Source organism: Accipiter gentilis, chromosome 11 (genome assembly GCF_929443795.1).
Source record: "Accipiter gentilis chromosome 11, bAccGen1.1, whole genome shotgun sequence".
In the NCBI taxonomy this organism is placed as follows: Eukaryota; Metazoa; Chordata; class Aves; order Accipitriformes; family Accipitridae; genus Astur; species Astur gentilis.
The window spans coordinates 10,539,515-10,559,643 of NC_064890.1; the positions used below are offsets into that span (position 1 = coordinate 10,539,515).

The 20,129-nt window shown below is 42.8% G+C and overlaps 1 protein-coding gene across 6 annotated transcripts in view; it reads left to right on the forward strand.

Moving 5' to 3' along the window:
* The first annotated feature begins 723 nt into the window (after positions 1-723).
* The window catches only part of PCLO (piccolo presynaptic cytomatrix protein), a 379,284-nt gene continuing 359,878 nt past the window's right edge, over positions 724-20,129 (forward strand). For 5 of the 6 annotated variants that reach the window (XR_007507699.1, XM_049814305.1, XM_049814306.1 and 2 more), the window contains exon 1: positions 16,824-17,127. Coding sequence is in view for 4 of the 6 variants with exons in the window: in XM_049814305.1 (XP_049670262.1) it covers positions 16,883-17,127 (245 nt within the window). In the remaining 2 variants the exon portion in view is untranslated. Of the gene's footprint in view, positions 827-16,823; positions 17,128-20,129 lie in introns of those variants that run through there. The other variant, XM_049814309.1, reaches the window with a different exon arrangement.

The window sequence follows — 20,129 nt, forward strand, 5'->3', positions numbered from 1 at the left end:
TTGCAGAAGTTGGCAAATAATTTGGGGAAGTTATTGTGAAGAAAACAAACAAATTTTGCTAGTTGTAGAGCCATTAAAACTCTTTTTTTTTTTTTTTTTTAATGTATGACACTGATAAAAACTGTCCACACAGATATGTTGCTAACTGAATGAGAAATCCCATCTCCTCCCATAGCTCATTCCCTTAGCTTGCTTGAGGAATGGTGGTTATCAGTTATGAGAGCATTAGACAACAGCTCAGACAGGAAAGGTAAGTGTGCACTGGCAGCAGTCCAGAGCTGGGTTTGTGTGTGTGAGAGTAGGGCATGTGGCAAAAGGTTTTTGGATCAGGGCCAGCTATGTTCTAAATCTTTTTTGTTCACATGCTGCCTGTAACTGCATTAATTATATTACTGATAGTTTTCCAAGTTAAAAGGATTGTTTGAAACATTACATAATAAAATAGTCAAGGACACAATCAAAAGTATAACACTGGTGTATTCCTGCCCTGAAAATAATGGTTTCCTTTGTAAAATATATCTTGAATAGGCTGAACGTTATATAAGATGGTTACGTTATAAAACAGTATGTGGAATCAAATTACTCTCCTGCTACACTGAGTTGGAATCACTGATTTTGCAATCTGTGTTCAGTATTAAGAGCTACACAAAATACTCAGTTGCGCCAGGGAGGATATGAAGAGATTAGAGAGACCAATATATCACAGACTAACCTCTTTGCTCTGGACATTCACAGGGACACAGGCAATTCTCATTCTACTGCTAGCTGGACCCACTAGATATGAAGACAAATAAAATCAAGATCGCAAGGAAAGCTGAAGTTTAAGGTAAGCAATTCTTTTATTAGTTACGATTTTTCATGTTGGGGGCACTTTTTCCATATTGAATTGTGAATGTAAGTACCATTTATAATTAAAAAAAAAAATCATCTCAGGTCAGCTCCTAGTAGGAGCTAACTAACCATCTGTTTTAAATTTCCTTAGTGGAATTCCTAAGTGATAGTACTGTTGGTCCCAACTTTATTTAAAGTATGGTAAGAAAGATACTTCTCACAGAGAGGTAAAAATTAGTGTATTATTAGGAGTTGCTTATTCCTTGAAAGATATCAAAAGTCTGTACAGGTACATAAAAATCACATGCTAGAAGACAGATAAGCAACACAAATACTTTTTATCTTCATAGCAGTTTATAATACATTAAAGGGCGTTGTAGTCTTATATAACATAATCTCTCATTATAATTCTTTGTTTTATAAAATAGGTTAATTGTAGATAAAAAATTATAATTAAACACTGCTTGTATGGCTGTTTTGCTTGTCCCAATGGGAAATATTATCAGCTGGATTGCTTCTTCGTATTTTCAAAATGTATACTACATTTTTAGGGTTATGCTAAAATTTTATTTCTTGTGTGGATTACCTTTTTCTGGCTGTGTCCTCTAACAGTGGGATCAGCAGTTCTGTGAGAGGTTTTAGAGCATCATGAATACTAGCTATACACAAAGAGTTAAACCATAACTTCACACTATGGAGAGAGTGATGTTTCTTGGAGGTGTTCATGAACAACAAAATAATTGTCTTTCAAATTTTTACTTGAGAAAGGGGAAAGAAAAAGAAGCAACAAGGATGGGAATAAAAACTGAAGAAAAAAAAACTATTTCAACTCTACTGCTACAGTCTTAACTGTTGTGTAATATTCTCTGTAAGTGTACATAGAAGGGTGCTATCCAATTTGTCATATTGCTAAACGCTACTGTTTTGCATCCCTGAAGTTTCATGGACTTAGGAAAAATGGTCTTAAACATACTGTCAAGTAAGATATTTTGAGCTTTTGGGAAGTATTGTGAGCCTCATTGCCAAAGATAATTACTAATTCTAGAAATTTCTAGGATCTTGAAAACATCTGGTGAAGAAATATTTCATTTGCCATTTATTGTACTTATTAAGTAGTAAAATTGTACCACAAATTCGGTTTTGATCAAAATTTATTAAAGGCACCAAGCCTTAGAGTACTTGCAATTAATTTACAGAAAATTTCGTAAATGTAAATACAAAACAAGAGTTTTAAATGGAAATCAATAGAAGCTGAGTGACAAGAGTAGGAGTTTGGAATTGAATTGGCCTTTGAAACTCTTATTTTAATTTTATATACAAGCCTGTTGACCCTGTAAAGGAAATTCTTTGCTTATGCCTACAGCGTTTTGGCCGAGAATACTAACTTTCAGTTATCACTTTTTTTGTGTACAAATATATTATTATTTTTTCCCCATCTGTTTTTTTTTTTCTGCTCAAGCTTCCTATGGCTTTCCTTGTTGCCTATAGGAAATTTGAGAATGAGAATAGATAACTGCTCAGTTGATGTCCTAGGCATTGTAGGGCAAAAATGCAACAAATAAGGCAAGGTGGTAGTCCTCCTGTATTTGTGTGATCCCCATGGAAGCAAAGAAAAAATTTCTATCAATCAGCTGAATAATTCAGCACATCCATAGCTTTACCAAAGGCAAGTGAGTGGGTCAGGAAGTTCTGCTGAGGAGTTAGGGAGGGACTTATCTAGGAGGGGATTTGAAAAAAATAAAATACAATAAAAAAATGTAGCTAGTCCTTCCGGAAGTACTGAGTCAGGATCATGGAAAGCTAAGAAGATGCAGAAAGAGCTGTAAGTTCAAACCTAAGACTACTGGCAGTTGTTAAAGCTTGGTCTCTTAAGAGTTTTGATTTGCTGCTCTGGAGTTGCTTCTAGAAGGCAATATCTTTAACTAATGTGGAATCTTGGCTATGCGGTAGATTTCCTTAATCTTATTTTATTTTGTGAATTCTTAGTTCTGGGGTGTATAGTTAATATCAAACTTGGCTGTACTAGGATTTGTCTATGAAATCTTGGTGTGTAAATAAAACTGGGAGAGAGTTACCTCTTTAACTCGGAGGAAAACATTCAAATTTGTAGGGCTTTTCTTCCATTATGTCTTTGTTGCAGGCAAACTCAGAAAGTATCCTATTGGAAGGCCTAAAAAGCATCTAGACCATATTTTACAAAGATGAATCTTGAATTTAAAAGTCACTTTTGTAGGTCAACAGGAAGAACGTGAAGGAAAGGAGAGAACATCCATTTATTTAGCATAGACCCTATAGGTGCATATTTATGCTAAATCTTTGCATAAATCCATTATTTGTATGATAAAATATTTTAGTCTTCTCTACAATCATAGGACTATCAAAGATGCTGTGGTAATGGGCAAAGTTGAGAACTCAGTAAGGTCATAGTCCACCTTTCCTACCAGAACCTTGGGGGAGTGCTCTGCTACTCTTTGATTCTCTTCTTTCTGTGGCTTCTGAGTTATAGCTGATTATTTTTACTTGTATTTTTGTAAATGTAATACGGGTGTTAAGGGAATATAGATAGATGGAATGATGACTTGTAGATACTTCAGGGCAGCGGAGGAGGGGGAGAAGGAGGGATGAGATGAAAGAGGGGAGAGGATCTGTGTGGGAGAGAATATTTGCTTGTTTTAGCTGAAAATGTAGATTCATCTGTCTTCATAGCCTCAGAACTTCTTTGTGTGAATTAGTCCACAAGACTTTATGGACTGTTAAGAAACTTCACTAAATCTGCTACAACTCCTAGCATCTCTGTGCTATATGAGTGAGTTCTGTTAAAGTGGTAATTCTGTTTCAGCTGGTGAGAGCTGATCTGAGAGGCTAAAATCAATGGATGCAATAGAAAAAATAGTTAAGCCCATATGGGTAAGGTTTATTTTAAACTGGATTAGATTATAGTAGTAATTTACAACTCTTTGAGTTAGTTATGTTTTTAGCTAGATACTACTCATCTTTATGTAACAGGCTGGTAAGAGAAATGAGCTGGATATTTTTATTCATAGTGTGTTTGCTGCTGTTCCATAATCTGTTCTCTGAAGTGACTGTATTTTTGTTGTTGTTGTTACTGCTTTGGGAAACCCTGTAGCTGAATTAGATCGTAGGCATGCTTGTGACTTTGGTGCTATATTATTGTGAAACATCAAGTTTTTTTAATGGTATTCCACTGAATTCCTGGAACGCAGTGGAGTCTCCATCCTTGGAGGTATTCAAAAGCCGTCTGGGCATGGTCCTGGGCAACCAGCTCTAGGTGGCCCTGCTTGAGCAGGGGTGTTGGACCAGATGGTCCAGAGGTCCCTTCCAACCTCAGACAGTCTGTCATTCTGCGATATTGCAAACGTTCCAACAAATCTGTAAAAATATGCTCCTGCCACCTGGCCCATGAGTGGCTTGATCATTTTTCAGAAGTAGTATTTGAAACAGTTCACGTAGTCCTTTTCTTCCATGCCTCAAGCTGTTACAAAGACTTTTCTGTGAATCTTAGAATGTGTTCTTGATCTTAACTGCAGGTGTTATTTGCACTGGATGTATCTGCCAGGGGCTTGTACTATAAGAGAGCACTTATAAGAAAGGCTTATAAACTTTAGCTTTCAAGAAGACAAACTGAGATTCAGCCAAAGGCATGGGGACATGTAATTTTTAAGCAAGTTGGCTGTCTGGCTTCCCATTTAGTTAATGGAAGCTTACACCAAGCTGGTTAACTTTCTGAGGTATACACTGCTCCCTTGAGTCATGTGTCCCCGTGTAGATACGTAATGCCATTTAATATGCCTTACGGTAGGGCTGGCAGATATGACTGAGATTTTATAAAATAAATTATATATCTTATAAAAGATCTCCATGTCTCTGCATTGGCAGCTGAAGTCTAAGTGGCATATAACATGTTTACGCAACTCAATCCAATCTGTTATTCACCTGACTCCCCCTTTATGTTTTATGGACTGGCTCTCCTCCAACTACAAAGGGGAGTCTGAACACTTAGCTCACATGTAGTGTCTGTAGGTACTTAAATGTAAGCATTCCAATTTATTTAAATCCTACCCTAGAATCTAATTGCTTAGTGGAAAAATGCTGATAAGGACTCTGATAATCTGAATGCTTATTTATAGAGAGCAAAAACTGTTAAGAGAAGTGGACTTCAGGACCTGAGGGAGTTTTCCTCCCACTCCACTAGAGCTAAAGCTGCTGTGGTTCCCTGTTTGAAGTTCACCCAGTAGCAAGACCAAGCGTGTGTCATCAGTACAAACACACACACACATACACTCAATTACTCCCTTAGTACAGACATAGTCAATAGATGAACACAGAAACACTGTCCCTTTGTATGTGCTGCATACATACAACCAGTTCTCATATAAACGTGAAGAAAGGGCTTGATCATGTTCTTACTTGCCAGATAATGAGGTTTAAAGCTTTCTAGCATGTCACACAAACACCTTCACGTGTGCTCTCACACAGGTCTCTCCTAGCTGGTCCAGATCTATAGACAGCCCAGTATCCAACCTTGGGACTTTCTGTTTTACTTGACAGTGAGCCCATCTTGATGTTAGCTATTGTCCTGCACACAAAAGAGTGCATTCACAAAGAAAAATAGTCAGGAATACAGTGTAGTAACGTATCTCAGATTGCGGTGTTGAGGCCCAGGGTTTGGCCAGACAAAACCACTGACTGGCAGCCTGCTTACATGCAACTAACCACATTTTTATTCCCCCTCCTTTTCGTTTTACTATGGTTTTTTCCCCCTTCAACTTTCATCCTTCTTTTTCCGTGCTGTTGATCCTTTCATTAAACATCCCATAATGTTTTGCATGTTGCCACAGTCCATGGATGGGTGATTGAAGGAACCACTCCAATATAACATTGAAGATGTTCAACCGGAACTTTGTAATTTGTTTTCTTTTGTGAAGTCACTAGATGTTTAATATGAGAAGTTCTCTTTCTGAAATGGAGATTAAACCATGTGCAAATGTATTGCTGCACAAGTTGTAAGAGTCTAACAAAAGCTGCACACAGGAGTGATAAGTATTGTATAACCAATGTTATTTTAAATTTTAAAGTACTGGATACTATGCAGTAGCATGATGTTCTGTGTGATATTAGAACTATGACAAATGAGAGAAAAGTATTGTGCTCTTTATGCACTCCTGCCGCATGCTTATCCACGTGGGCACCAATAACACTGCGAAGGAAGACCCTGAAGGCCAGCACGAGCGACTATAGGGCTCTGGAGGCAAGGGTAAACAGCATGGGAGTCCGGGTTTTATTCTCAGTTTTGCTGGTGAAGAGGAAAGGCTTGGGTAGTAGATGATGCATATTTCATGACATCACAGGAATGTCTGAGGCTTAGTGGGGTCACTCACATGCCTGGTGTGCTGAGATGGATGGAAAGAAAGTCTTTAAGAAAGACAGGTAAAGGTGAAGAGAATGAGGATTGCTGCCAATATAAAGGAGCAGCTTGAATGTGTGAAGCTCTTCTGTGGTATGGGCAACAGTGTAGCTGAGAACTTGCAGGTCAGGATCAAGGGAGAGGCCAGTAAGCATGACATTGTGTTGGGAGTGTGTTACAGACTCTCTGAATCTGGGTGAAGAAGTAGACAGCCTTCCTTAAACAATTGATCAAAGTCTGTATATTACAGACTCTACTTCTTGTAGGGGAATTAAACCTCCCTGACACCTGACAAAAGGATGGTACAGCAGAACACAGGCAATTTCAGAAATTTCTGGAGGATGCCATGTATAACTTCCTAATACAGATGCTGCATGGGACAAGTAGAGGTGATATGCTCCCAGACATTGCTACTCCTGACCTCTGAAAATCTTGTTAGGGATGTGATGATCAATGACAGGCTTGGTTGCAAAAATTGCAGAGCTCAAGATCCTGAGGGGGGCAAGGAAGGCAAGCAACAGAACACAGGTCTAGAATTTTAAGAAAGTAGACTTCAGCTTGTTTAGAGAACCGGGAAGTATAATCTGGTGGGAAGCAGTGCTGAAGGGCAAAGGAGTCCATGAAAGTTAGCAGATCTTTAAGGACAGTCTCCTCTAAACAAAAGAATGATCCATCCGAGTACTCACAAAAATAGATAGATACATCAGGAGTCCATCTTGGTTAAACAAGGACCTGACTGGGGTCCAGTGCAAAACCAACATCTATAGAAGTGGAAGTGAGGGCAGGCTATGAAGGAGGAATTCAGAAACATTGCTTTGGTATGTAAGAATGGTGTTAGGTGAGCCAAATTATGGAATAGGATCAAGTCAGTGATCTCCTGAGTAATCTCAGTATATACATGTCCATGGGACTAGAAGGGATGCATCTCTGAGTACCGAGACATTTGGCCAATGTCATAGTGAGGTCATTCTCAGATGTCTTTGAGAGGTTGTGGAGATTGGGGAAGTTTCCTGATGATTGGGGAAAAGAAAATGCCGCAACCATCTTCAGAAAGGGCAAAAATGATACCAGTGAACCAAGGGCAGGTCAGCCTCACCTTGGTTCCTGTGGAAAAATCATAGAGCAAGTCCTCTTGTAAACCATTTCTGGGCAAATGAAGGAGAAGGTGGTGAATGGAAATATCCAGTATAGATGTACAAAAGGTAAATTATGCTTTGGCCAAGTTGATTGCCTTTTATAATTAAAAAAAAAAAAAAATCTGGATGAGGGGAGAACAGTGGTAGGGGTCTTCAATCTTTATTTTAGCCAGTCTTTCAGCATGGTCTCCTATGAATCCTGATATCAATGTTTACATTTACTTTACATTTTAGATGGGTGGAAAACTAAATGGATTAAAATCTGCCTGGAACACTGGGTTCAAAGGATGCTGGGAAATTATTTGTACTCTGTCTGGAGGTTTGATCAAGGAATTTCTTCTGGGGCCTGTCCTGGGACTTACTCTGTTTAATATGTTTATCAGTGATCTGGAGGAGGAGAAGGAATGGACCCTCATCAGCTTTGTGCATGATACTAAATTGGCAGATGAAGTCAATGTGCCTTATGGCACGGCTGGCATTCAAGGAGACCAAGTCAGGCTGGAGGACTGGGCTGACATGAGTCTCATGAAATTCAGGAAGGACTTGTGCAAAGTCCTGCATTTCACATGGTCAACAGTATATTGTGCTGTATCTTAGCCAAGAGATTGAGGGAATTGATTATTCCTTTCTACTCAGCATTTGTTATATTGCATCTGGAGTGCTGTGGCCAAGTTTGGGTTCCTCAGCCTAAGAAAGAGATTGACAACTGGAACAAATCCAGTGGACGGTTGTCCAGACTGTTAGGAGACTGGAGCACCTGACCTATGAGGAGGAGAGGCTAAGAGAGAGAGGTTTGTTCAGCCTTATGAAGAGAAGGCTCAGGGTGAATCCTATTGCCATCTTCAAGTTCCTAATGGGAGGAGACAGAGAAAATAGACCCTTACTCATCCCCAAGGTGCATAGAGAAAGGGTGAGAGGTAACTGAAGCAAGTTGCAACAAAAGGAATTCTGATTAGATATGAGGTTGCCCAGAGAGACTGAAATCTCTATCCTTGGAAATACTCAATTCGACTGAAAGCTGCTCTGAGCAACCTAATCTACGTTGGCCTTTTTTTGAGAAAGGGGTTGGACCAGGTGACCTTCAAAGGCTCCTTCCCACCCATTCTAAGATTGGTTTTGGACTAAATGAGAAAATCAAGGTATTTGGGATGTAGCTCTGTTTCCGTATGTTCCTTTATGAGCTAGGAGCTATTTCTAGTGTCAAGAGTATAAAGCCTCTAAGTACATACCTGAAAAGAAGGGTAAACTTTCTTAGTCCTGAATAGATATACTTTCTGGGATAAAGACTGCTGTTTATTTTACATGAAATGAACAGCATCCAAAACCCATTCTAAGAAGGACTTTATAAATCCAAGATAAACCTATTCTTTTTTTTTTCTTTCTTTAATTCTACCACAAAGCCAGTTGGTAGCTAATGCCAGAAAACCTAGTTAATGTGTATTTAACATTGTCTACAATGTGCCACTTAATACATGGAAAACAACTGGTAGTACCTACTGGAATTGTGTGCTCTGCATCCCTGTTTATCATTCTATATGTGAGAAGGACACAGATGCTTAACTTTAATCACTTATCCTTGGAAATGGTGGCCTTGGCCAATATTTAGTTATATATGACACTTACAGTAAGGTAGGTTTCATCTTGACAATCCTATTTTAAGTAAGAGCCAAATAAACTATTTTTGATAGCCCTAATGAATCTTAAAATTGACCCCCCTCTCTCCCCCATGGATTAGCTAATTTAGAAGGAAAAAAAAATAAGATTGTGTTTAAAGTGAAAGCCTGTGCTCTGTGGCACAGGCAGGACCTGAACATGTAATCTAAATATGTACTTCACTAACAAGACTTTCCTCTGTTTAGGCTATGAAGTTTTCAGTTTAAGTACCTACTGTGTTCTGGGTATGAAAGAGATAACTGCTAGGGGAATTAAAACACTCTTATTTTACTAACAACAATCCTAAGAGAAAGATCCTGAGAATCTCACTGTTACACGTACTGATGCAAACCCAAATGAATAAAGGGAACAGTTACTTTATTCTAATACGATCTACCATAATTTGATAGTAGTGATGGTTCAAATCTTTCCCTAGGTTCTTCCTAATTGACTACTTTTGCTCTTGAATTGTAATAACCCCAGCTATGACAGTTTCACTGTACAACCAAATAAAAATTGAGTTCTTTGTGTACCACTATTAGTTGTACTCAACTGCTGCAGGTGGATAAACTCAAATTCGAGAACATAAGTGGAGAATGACAGGAAAAAATTACATATTGCTGTTGTTGCAAGTGGTTTAGGATACAGACTTTGAGATTAAGGGTTTTTTTGTCCCATTCTTCAGTTTAAGATGCAAATCACTATTTGTGTATTAGAAGCACTGATTGCAAATAAACATAAGATTTTTAACATTGTGACTAATCTATACTGTGGGAGTCCATATTGTGAGCATATCAGCATTGCTGTGCTGTAGGCAGTTGGCAGACCTTCTTGTTTTGTTTAAGCAAGCAAATATGTTTGTGAGATTGCTAGGATAACTTAGACAGGTGTCTATGCACTGCCTATTCACTGGGATAAAGTGCATCTACTAATTCTGCTTCGATTGGACTGATGATAATGAGGCTAAAATATCTTCAGTGGCTGTTCAAGAGTGATTTGTTTAATAATAAATAGGACACTGTGACATTAATGATATTGTATCAGAGTGCATGGTATCCAAAAAAAAGAAAAGCCATTCAGGAACTCCGGAATACTGCAAATAATTCTGCCCAGGGTGTTTTCTCTTACCTGGGAGTTTGAATGCTATATTCAGTCTTTATTTTTTTTCTTCCTTAAGTAGGTGTTTTTTGCAGGATCTTTGGAACAGGGTAATTCACTGTTCCAATGGTTTCTCAACCTGCATGTACAAAGTGATGGAATAGAAAATCCTGTGTAGAGAGAGAAAAGTAATATGTATTTGAATAGAAGATGAATACACAGTGCTTTGCAAGGTACCTTATTATTACTGGTTGTTTTGGTGACTAGTAAGTCAGATGAGACTGGAGGTTCATTATGATCTTGAAGAACATTTGCTGTGAAGTCCTTATGTAGGTATGTAGGTAAGAGAAGTTTTGATACAGAATTAGTACTGTTGAGAGAAGAAGCCTTACTCTCCTGTGTCCTTGTTTTAGAGCATACAGCCATTTAGTGCAGACTGTGTATGCATTTGTTTCCACTCCTTAACAGGTATTTCATATAACCTGCACCAGTGAGCTGCCTAGTACACTAGTGCAACAGTGGCACATACAGGTGCACATACAAACGTGCAGTTCAAAGTATCATGTGCTTTTGGCTTGTGCATTTATATAGACATAACTTATGTTATATTTGAAATTATTACTTCGTAGGTGTTGCACAACATTTTTCCAGAAAACAGGTTCATACTCTTTTATTTTGTCCTTTAAAAACTTAATCAAGTTTTTTGTATTGGACAAATTCCATTCAGTACATTGATTCAACATGATTTTGGTGTGTTCCCCTCTTTTAATCTCTGGTGCAGTGTGCTCACTTGCATTCTGAGATGGTGAATAGGAGAGGACAGCAAGCATAGTTGTACAGCTGACTGCACTGTGGTATTTCATATTTTCCTTTATTTTTATATATTTAAAAATATTTATCAAATGTATTGTTTTAACTGTCTGCAAAGAGCTATAATTAAAAGGCATTGCTTATTCTGTATAGCAGATGGACTGAACTGTTGGATGCATCTTAGCTGTGTCTTTTAAACTCAAAGTACCCTCCACAGTCTCTGTATCTCAGAAATGGGGTAGGTAAATGTGATAGAGGCACTGTAACATTTAGCTAGGTATTTGTACGAATTAGAATATGAAATCACTGATGTGTAAAGTGTTATAAATATGTTTATGCAAATTATAGCTCCTCTTTAAGTTTACCTTCCTTTGTAGTACTGATCAGTACACCCTCTGTTAATCATTAATGATTAACACATATTCTTCCTCCTTCACTTTTATCTGGGCATAATGCCAGGCATATTATTAAGATATAAGATTTTTCCTTCCCCTCCCATTTTGCCAGCTCATGCCAAAGTGTTATTGACCTCTTATTCCTTTCTTCTGATGATCTTAGCATTACTTCTCCAATTTCTATGCACTAAATGGCTTTCTCTCCCCTTTAAAATGTAAAGAGTACATCTATACTAAGTAGCCTGCTGATGAGAAGGTTGGATGTCTTCAGTGTTGTTAATCAGTAAATTAACTTCAAGCAGTCATTTCAGTGCTGAAGATACACACTTAACTGAGATTCACTTGCCCCAGATCAGATTCAGCACTGGCAAAAGATGAACTAGTGTCCTTGTGCTGCTTCTGCCTACTCAGCTCTAGCTTGGACTGGCTCCTTTGGAGATCTGATACATCTAGTTTGCATACCAAACTGGTCAGGCCCAGGTGAAAGTACTGCCTTAATGATATAGCGCAGTCCTTAGCCTGAATGAAGTTACATCACTTCAAATATATTGTGCCTTTTTTATTCAGGGATAATAATATCATGCATGGACTTAATGTTGTAAAATATATAAATGTTTGTGTATTGTGCTGATCTATTTTTGGATTCAGATACAATGACAATTCTACAAAAACTGTAAGCGAGCCCTCAAAGGGTAGTTGGATTTGCCTCTGTTCATGATTATCCCTTTTATATTACCTAGTATCTAAGGGAAGGCAACTTGCTTCTATATATCTGTCTCTAAATTTACACACAGTTCTCATTTGCATGTACTTTTTAAAAGGCAGTTTTATCTCTGAAGGGTTTTAATCATATTTTTCAGTGCTAGTGATTAAGAAAATAATTTTTTTTTAATAAGGCTATTTAGCCTGACACCACCAAGCTGTTTCTTGCAAGTTAGCCTTTATGACTTTCAAGAAAAAGGCTGATTAATTTGATAACTCTTCTTTCCTTGCTACAACAGAATGTTATGCCTCAATAGTTTGTGAGTTTCATTAGTAAGACCAAAATGAGAGAGTTGGTGTCACTTTTGGACAGACTGTGAAGTATATATGGAGAAAGATGTGGAAATTATGGGATGTAGGGAAAACAGGCCTGCAGTGGGACTTCTGAGCCAGATAACTATTGATTTCACGCTGTTTCGTAAGAAAAGGTAAATGTCACAGAACTGTGAAAAGAGCCAGTTTCCACAAAAATCCTTAAGATATTTGCAATCATAACCATTTTAAGGTGACATCCTTGGCTCCAGTGAAGCCAATAGTGAACTTCCCACCACAGGTCCTTTCTCATCCTGTGCCTCTATTTGGGCTCAGCTTACTTCGTTAGGCATTGTAAGTCTCTTTCTTCCTATCTTCTATCTCAGTACATGTTAACAGTGAAATAGAAACAGTGTATATAGTGTTGATCAGTAAGGTCTAGCAGAACTGATATTTCCCCAGTTTTAACTGTTTTATTGAGTGAATTTAATGTGTTTTGATCTCAATTGTTTTGTCTGCATCTATATCTGACATATGGCATCTGTTCTTAAACATAAGATGACTTCTAGGTCCAAGTCAAAAGCTCTAGTACTTATTTGGCTTTGAATAAAGAAACATGGGGGGTTGGTTTGTTTAGAAAAATTGCATTTGGGAACTTAATAAACTTCCAAGCTACCCAGCTAAAGGACAGGAATACCACCCTCCACAGAATATTTAAGTATATGTGTATTTTTAAGTGCCTATGAATGCTTCCATTAGTATGTATCAGAAAAACAAAAGCTTTCAATGATTAAATACCTCTTTCCCTGTCTTTGCTGTGCATTTACCTTCTTCCATGCAGCAGCACTTTGCACATCCATTCATACCTAAGTACATGATGTTCACTTGTGCTAAATGAATAGGGATGTGTATTTGCCTCACTCTAAAACCTTTAACTGAAATTTTATCTTTCCTTCACATGCCCAGTGAATCCACCTTCATTCAGGTGTGACTGTGTTGTTTGTCACCTCTTCCACAGGCCTCTCTGATGTTTTTACCTAGAACATCGTGTGAATAGGCATCCACCTCTGTCATGCTACTCCATTTAGAGGATTTTCCCTCTGTGCTTTCTCACGTTCTCTGGTGAGCTGTTCTTTTGATATGTAACTTAAAGTCACTCGAGAGAAAAGTATGTGTGGTGGTTTGACCCTGGCTGGATGTCACGTGCCCACCAAAGCCACTCTATCACTCCCCTACTCAGCTGGACAGGGGAGAGAAAATATAACAAAAGGCTCGTAGGTCAAGATAAGGACAGGGAGAGATCATTCACCAATTACCATCACGAGCAAAACAGACTCAGTTTTGGGGGAAATTAATTTATTACCCATCAAATCAGAGTAGGATAATGAGAAATAAACCCAAATCTTAAAACACCTTCCCCCTACCCCTCCCTTCTTCCCACGCACAACTCCACTCCCAATTTTCTCTCCCTCCTCCCCACCAGTGGTGCAGGGGGACAGGGAATGGGGGTTGCAGTCAGCTCATCACACGTTGTCTCTGCCGCTCCTTCCTTCTCGGGGGAAGGACTCCTCACTCTTCCCCTGCTCCACTGTGGGGTCCCTCCCACGGGAGACAGTCCTCCATGAACTTCTCCAGCATGAGTTCTTCCCATGGGCTGCAGTTCTTCACGAACTGCTCCAGCGTGGGTCTCTTCCCTGGGCTGCACTCCTTCAGGCACAGACTGCTCCAGCATGGGTCCCTTCCATGGGGTCACAAGTCCTGCCAGCAAACCTGCTCCAGCGTGGGCTCCTCTCTCCATGGGGCCACAGGTCCTGCCAGGAGCCTGCTCCTGCGCGGGCTTCCCACAGGGTCACAGCCTCCTTCAGGCATCCCTCTGCTGTGACGTGGGGTCATCCCTGGGCTGCAGGTGGAGATCTGCTCCCCCGTGGACCTTGCTGGACTTCAGGGGGACAGCCTGCCTCACCAGGGTCTTCCTCACGGGCTGCAGGGGAATCTCTGCTCTGGTGCCTGGAGCATCTCCTCCCCCTCCTTCTGCACTGACCTGGGGGTCTGCAGGGCTGTTTCTCTCACATATTCTGACTCCTCTCTCCAGCTGTGGTTTCTGTTCCACAGTAACTTTTTTCCCTTTCTGAAATCTGTTCTCCCAGAGGCACTACCCCCATCACTGATAGGCTCGGCCTTGGCCAGCGGCAGGTCCGTCTTGGAGCCGGCTGGCATTGGCTGTATTGGACATAGGGGAAGCTTCTGTCAACTTCTCACAGAAGCCACCCCTGTAGCCCAACCCCCTCACTACCAAAACCTTGCCACTCAAGCCCCATACAGCAGGAAGCCCCCAGCTGCTACCAGTTTAATCATTAATTGTGAACCAGTACTGGAAAAAAAATTATCTCTGATGGTTACAATTCAAGAGTACTATAAATATTTGGAAGGCATCCTTATGTAGGTCATTTTGGGGGCTGATCTGCATACAGCTGTGTCTGGAGAAAAATAGTATTGGTGCTAGAGAAGGAGACAAGCAAGAGCACCAAATGCTGTCACATCCCTGTAGCTAAAACAGCTAATATTTGTGAAGATCTAGCTGTTTAATAGACACATTAGAATATTCAAAATACAGCCACAGTTTAGTAAGATCTCTAGGAAGGATTTGGAAAATATTTGGCCCCCAGTCAATGAGGCAGGAAAACAAGTGACAAAGAACATAGAAAAGCAGAGGTACTTAGTGGCTCTTTGCCATGGCTTTTATGGGTAAGGTTTGTCCTCGGGTAAGTCTCTCGGGTCCCTGAGCTGAGCATCAAGAGTATGTGGGAGTGAAGCATGACCTGTAGTAGAGTAAGACAGAGAGCACTTAAACCAATTGGATATGCAGAAGCTCATGGGACTAGATGGGGTGGATCAAAGGGTGCTGACGGACCTGGCTGATGCTATTGGAAAGTCACTCTATCATCTTCAAAAGGCTATTGGGAAAGTTCCCTAGTGACCAGAAAGGGCCAGCACTGCACCTGCCTTCGAGAAAGGGGATCCACAAGAGAACTACAAGGCAGGTAGACTAATGTGGCTAGTCCCCTCCCTGGGAAGGTTGCAGAGCAAATCCTCCTGGAAGCCATGACCAAGTAGACGAAGGACAGGAAGGTTATTGGAAACAGACAGCATGTGTTTACCCCAGGCAAATCACATCCCACCAGGCTTTCAGCACGATCAACTATGATATCCTTATAGCCAAATTAGTGAGACCTGTACAGTGGGTGAAGACTAGACTGAACTGTCAGGCTCAGATGGGTTACAGTTAGTTGTTTCAAGTCCAACTGGCGGCCTGATACTAGTTGTACCTTTCTGACCAGTAATATTCTACGTCTGTGTGAATGATGTGGGCAAAGGCATGGAAGCACCCTCAGGAAGCCCGTGAATGATGCCAGCTTAGAGAACGGTAGATAAGCTGAAAGGCAGGGCTGCTGCTCGCAGGGCCCCTGACAGGCAGGAGGATGGGCTGGCAGGAACCTCGTGAAGCTGAACAAAGGCGAGTGCAGAGTCCTGCGTCTGGGAAGGAATAACTCCACACACCAGGACAGGCTGGCCCAAAAGCAGCGGTGCAGAAAAAGTCCTGGTGGATGAGAAGGTGAGCATGTTTCAGCAGCGTGCCGTCGTGATGAAGAATTCCAGCGGCAGACTGGGCTGGGCTACCTCGAGTGCAGCCAGCAGGTTAAAGAAGGTGATTCTTCTCGATATCTTCAGCAGTTGTGAGACCGTGTCCAGTTTGGGGCTCAGGGATCCTGGAACGACGGTGACATGCTGGAGCCGCCCGTCACCAGGGTGGCCAAATGCTGGGCCAGGGGCCCAGAAGGGCTGTGAAATCTCCATCCCCAGAGACGTTCGGAGCTCAGCCGCTCGTGGCCCTGAGCAGCCTGACCTCGTCGGCCCTGCTCCGAGGGGCTCGCTCGCACGGGCGTCCTCCGACCGTGCCTGCCGGCCTCCCTTGCCCTCTGCGCGGGGCCAGCCGGGCTCCGTCAAGCTTCGGCCGCTTAGCGAGCGCATCCTGAGTCGCAGAGGGCAGGAGACCGGGAGGCAGCACGGCCGGGGCCGGGCGCCGGACCCCCGCCGCGGCCGGGACCCGCCCGCTCTCTCGGGAAGCGCCGGCGGGTGGGTGGGGCGGTGCGGGCGGCAACCGACCGGGCGGGTGTGGGGGGTGCCTTTAAAGGGCGGGGCGCGGGGCGGGGCGCGGGGCGGCGGTGTGCGCGGGGGAGCCGCCCGGAGCATGCGCCGCGCGGGGCGGCGGAGCGCGGCGCGGCGGGCGGTTGGCGGCGCCGCACTTCCCCGGCAGCCGCGGCGGCGGCCAGCGAGCCCGGCCCCGACGCTGCCGCCGCGCGGGGCCGTGGTGGTGGTGGTGGCGGCGGCCGCGGAGCCCTGAGCGCCCGCCGCTCCGCCCGCTGGGGAGCGGAGCCGCCCCGCCTTCTCCCCCCACCCCCCGCCCCGCCCGGTCTGCGCCCGAGGGGAGAGGCGGCGAGCGGCGAGCCGCGGCGGCGGCCATGGGCAACGAGGCGAGCCTGGAAGGAGGCGAAGGGCTGGGCGCCTTCCCCGAAGGGGCGGCGGCGGCAGGCGGGGATGGCGGCGGCCCCGCGGCCCCCTTGGAGCGCCTGGTCCCGGCCGGGGTGGAGGCGGACCTGAGCCAGCTGAGCGAGGAGGAGAGGAGGCAGATCGCCGCTGTCATGTCAAGGGCGCAGGGGCTGCCCAGAGGGAACCTCGCCGGCGCGGAGCCGCCTCCCATGCAAAGGCATGCACGGAAAATCTCCCTTCTCCCGCTCCTCCCTTCCTTCCCCCCCCCCCCCCCCCCTTCTCCGTCTTTCTCGCGGTGGGGCGGGGGGCGAGTCGCAGTACGAGCCGGGCCCGCCGCATCGGGAGCAGGCGTTGCGTTTTGCTGGCTGAGGGAGGGAAGGGGGCGGCTGCACGAGTGCGGGCACTGGGACTGGAGCCTGCACTCTCCAGCTTTTCCCACTCCGGTGGTTTCTAATAATAACGGCGGTCCTCGGTTCCAGTGGGCTGCGCCCGCTCCCCTTCCCTCCCCTCGCACCGCTCCGGAGCACGGGTAGTTTGTGTGTCTAGGGAGGGGAGAGATTTGCAGGCGACGTTTCGGTTTTCTGTGTGTGTGTGTGTGTGTGTGTGTGCGCGCTTTACGTGGCTGGAGTGCCCCACGGCTCGGATAGTAGTAGCCAGGGAAGCTCTCCCCAGGGCTGGTGGGCTCTGTAAGCTTCTCCTTCTGCAGGAAGAGATTCTTGTTGGAGCTTTCAAAGCTTGTGGGCATGATGTGTTTGCTAGGCATCGCTCTGCCAATTCTTAAGCTCTGCAACTATCGTTTGGCTTCATTAGATAGTCGTGGATTGAGGAGGTCTGCTTCAGTCTATTTTCCCCCGTTATTTTTGTTCTTCCCCCCCCCCCCCCTTTTTTTTTTTTTTGTCGAAAGGGGACAGAGAGGCGAAATAATAGATTAAACCAATTGCCACGGGAGTCAGTGTTCTGGATAGTGATGGCTTTACCTGGTAGTGCCTCTGCGAAGGCCAGGGTAGCCTCCTTCCCTTTTCTTGCCCTGCCCCGTAGTAAATTCGCTGCCCGACAGCGCAACAAGCCCGTTCCCCCGCCCCGGCCCGGGGCCCGGCGCTCTCCGCGGCGGTGCTGGTGCCGGTGCCGGCCGTCCCCGCTCGCCGCCCGCCGTTCGCCGCCCGTGCCCCTGTCCGCGGTGCTGAACCCGCCATCGGCTCCCCCGGCCCCTCATCCGGGGCCGGCGTCTCTGTTGCTCTCCGTCTCCGTGGCCGGGTGTGCTGTTTGTCTTGAGGGAGGATGCTGAAAGGAAGGAGCCTCCTCGGCTGACTGTTGAGCAGGGTTCTTGTGTGTTGACCTCACCCTAGATAAACGCATATTGAGTTTATATAATGTCAGGTTTATATAAGTGAATTCTAGGAGAAGAGAAGCAAGGAGGGTGGGACCAAATTCATCCTTGGGCAAACTACTGGAGTCATTGGGATTACACCTGAGACGACGGTCTCCATTTTTTAAAACTGGAAATCACATCTTCCTATTTTATGTCTGGCATAATTATTAAACAGGTATTAACACTGTATGTAAAATATAATTTTCCATTTGGTTCAGGGCTCAACCCAGCTTCTATAGACGCTAATGAAAAAAAAAATAAAATTTGGTTAGTTCTGTGAAACTAAACTCAAAATTCACTCTTCTATAACAGTCTATGAGCAAAGACTTTAAAAGTTTATCGTTTCATGCTGATGTTCCAGTAAAAAGTAAGGTAAATGTCCTTGGAAGATTTTAGAATAGGCTAAGCTCATTGCAATGTGAATATTTCTGCATTTATAAATGGCCGCTTTCCTACAAACATATTTATGACATCAGAAACTACTTTGATCTTGTTAGCGTACCATACTTTCACTCTCCATTGAAAGTAAAGTCTCTCTATATTTGGGAATACAACCTTTTAACTTTTAGTAAAAGTTGACATTTTAACATTCAGTTCAATAACCTATCAACTAGCTTCTCTTGTGGGAATGTAGCAGTTCCCATCATAGCATCTTTGTGCCTGTCACACTGTAATGAGGTTACTACTTGTCTCTGCTCCTGTTTTGGAGTTTTACTTGCTCATTTTGCACACCTCTTTTTGCTGTTGGAATCTACCGACAATAGGAATAATTATTAAGAATCTGATCCAAACCCTTGGAATAAGACTCTACTGAGGACTAAGGATCAACCTTTTCCACACTTCAACTTAAGTAAAGAACTAGCCAGCTGAGGCTCAGATTCCTTATCCTCAAGCTTTTTTTTTTTTAGTTGATGTGGCCAAAGAAATCAGATGTGGAAAATACCTCTTAACTGATGCTCTACAACTGTAGTTCCCAACAGCTTTTTTTCTAGCGTGGTTATGCCAATCCAAATGTTAAGTGATCAAAACAGTAATTCTGGCTTCCAGTTTATATAGCCTAGCATTATGACAGTGTCCTTATTGCATTGTCTGTTAGATTTTTTTCATGTTGTTAACTGGATTTTCCCCCTGTGATTTCCGTTATAACATTAGCTGTTATCTAGTCTGACCTGAGAGACTAATAATTATTTCCTATTCTAAATGCTTTCATTCCCCTTCTAAAGCAACCCAAGTCTTGAGGTGTACAAAATCCTCATGATTGATGATATCCTGAAGTAACAATTTTTGCAACTACAGACTTCTTAATAGTAAGTGATGTATGTAGCAGGAAACATAGCTGCACGTTTACCGCCATAAAATACATGCTGTAGCTTTTAAGACTTCTGTAGGCTTTGAGCTTTTAAGTCTTCAAAAATGCAATAGCTAAATAAATGCAATAAATATTTATTATGCATTTTAATATAAGCATTTAGATCTAGAGCACCTAAAGTGAACTGCCTAAATCAAATGTACCTTTTTGGGTTTTTTTTCTTTGAACATTTTATTCTCTAGGTTTCAGAGTTTGGGATGCTTAGCACCTATGGAAATCATTCTATCCTGTTTCAATTACCTGTCTTCAGAAAAATCATGATTAGGGGATTTAGTTGAAACATACACAGTCACTTTGTAAGCAAGAACCAGTTGTTCTAGCCTCATTGAATGACTTCTTAACTGTGTCAGTGTCCACTTGCTGAAGAATTGTTCCACATCATCTGAAAGGATTAGATGACCAAACTGAATATATGAGCCATCTAATGCAGCTGGTTAGCGGTTTGGGTTTTTTGTTTTGTTTTGGATTTTTTTGGGGGGTA